Below are 692 nucleotides of genomic sequence, written 5' to 3' on the forward strand. Positions count from 1 at the left end.
CGGACCATTAACGGTCCTTGCATCTGTCTAATTACGATTTAATTGATTGTCGAGATCGTGGACGAAGTGGGTAAGAAAGGAGTAGACGGCAGTTTGCCGTGGCTGATTATTACTATTGTAATAAAAAGCCAAAAATTGCTGATCGGTTGAAGGCGATCCTTTATCGCTAATTGCGGGCGCACAACCCCTCTTAATGAATCACTTTAACGAATGCGATGTGCGATTTGCAGTGGTGCAGACATCCGTGCCGCAGAACGAGGCCGAGCTGCAACTGTACAGAGTGATGCAGCGTGCCTCCCTTTTGGGATACTACGACACACTTCTCGAGATGGGTAAGTATACAAGCAAAAATATATTTACGTACGTTGATTGAAAGACATTTTAATGTGTACTTTTAGATCCTAGGGAACTATTTCGATCCAATATCTTAATACTCGTATCAGGCTAATATTATATTTCTTGTAGGAAAAAATTTTTAAGTATGATAATTGCCTATAGGAAAGGTTCTCAAATCTCTATAGTCAATCAACAGGCTTGAAAACATTGTTGTATGATAATATGTAGCTAATATTAGTTTCAGACTAGAGATTGAGATTGAGATTGAGATTGGATTGGAATTGGACAATCAAAATTAGTTCATTCAACTTGATATTTGTTTTCTTTCTTTTGATTGATTAAATGCCAATCCAATC

The 692-nt window shown here is 37.7% G+C and overlaps 1 protein-coding gene across 1 annotated transcript in view; it reads left to right on the forward strand.

Moving 5' to 3' along the window:
- The window catches only part of LOC108745436 (NGFI-A-binding protein homolog), a 36,746-nt gene that overhangs the window by 27,905 nt on the left and 8,149 nt on the right, over positions 1–692 (forward strand). Inside the window, exon 2 of the mRNA XM_018481595.1 lies at positions 231–332. Within this exon, the coding sequence (XP_018337097.1) occupies positions 284–332 (49 nt within the window). The 5' untranslated portion in view covers positions 231–283. The remainder of the gene's footprint in view (positions 1–230; positions 333–692) is intronic.

Source organism: Trachymyrmex septentrionalis, unplaced genomic scaffold, assembly GCF_001594115.1.
Source record: "Trachymyrmex septentrionalis isolate Tsep2-gDNA-1 unplaced genomic scaffold, Tsep1.0 scaffold14, whole genome shotgun sequence".
In the NCBI taxonomy this organism is placed as follows: Eukaryota; Metazoa; Arthropoda; class Insecta; order Hymenoptera; family Formicidae; genus Trachymyrmex; species Trachymyrmex septentrionalis.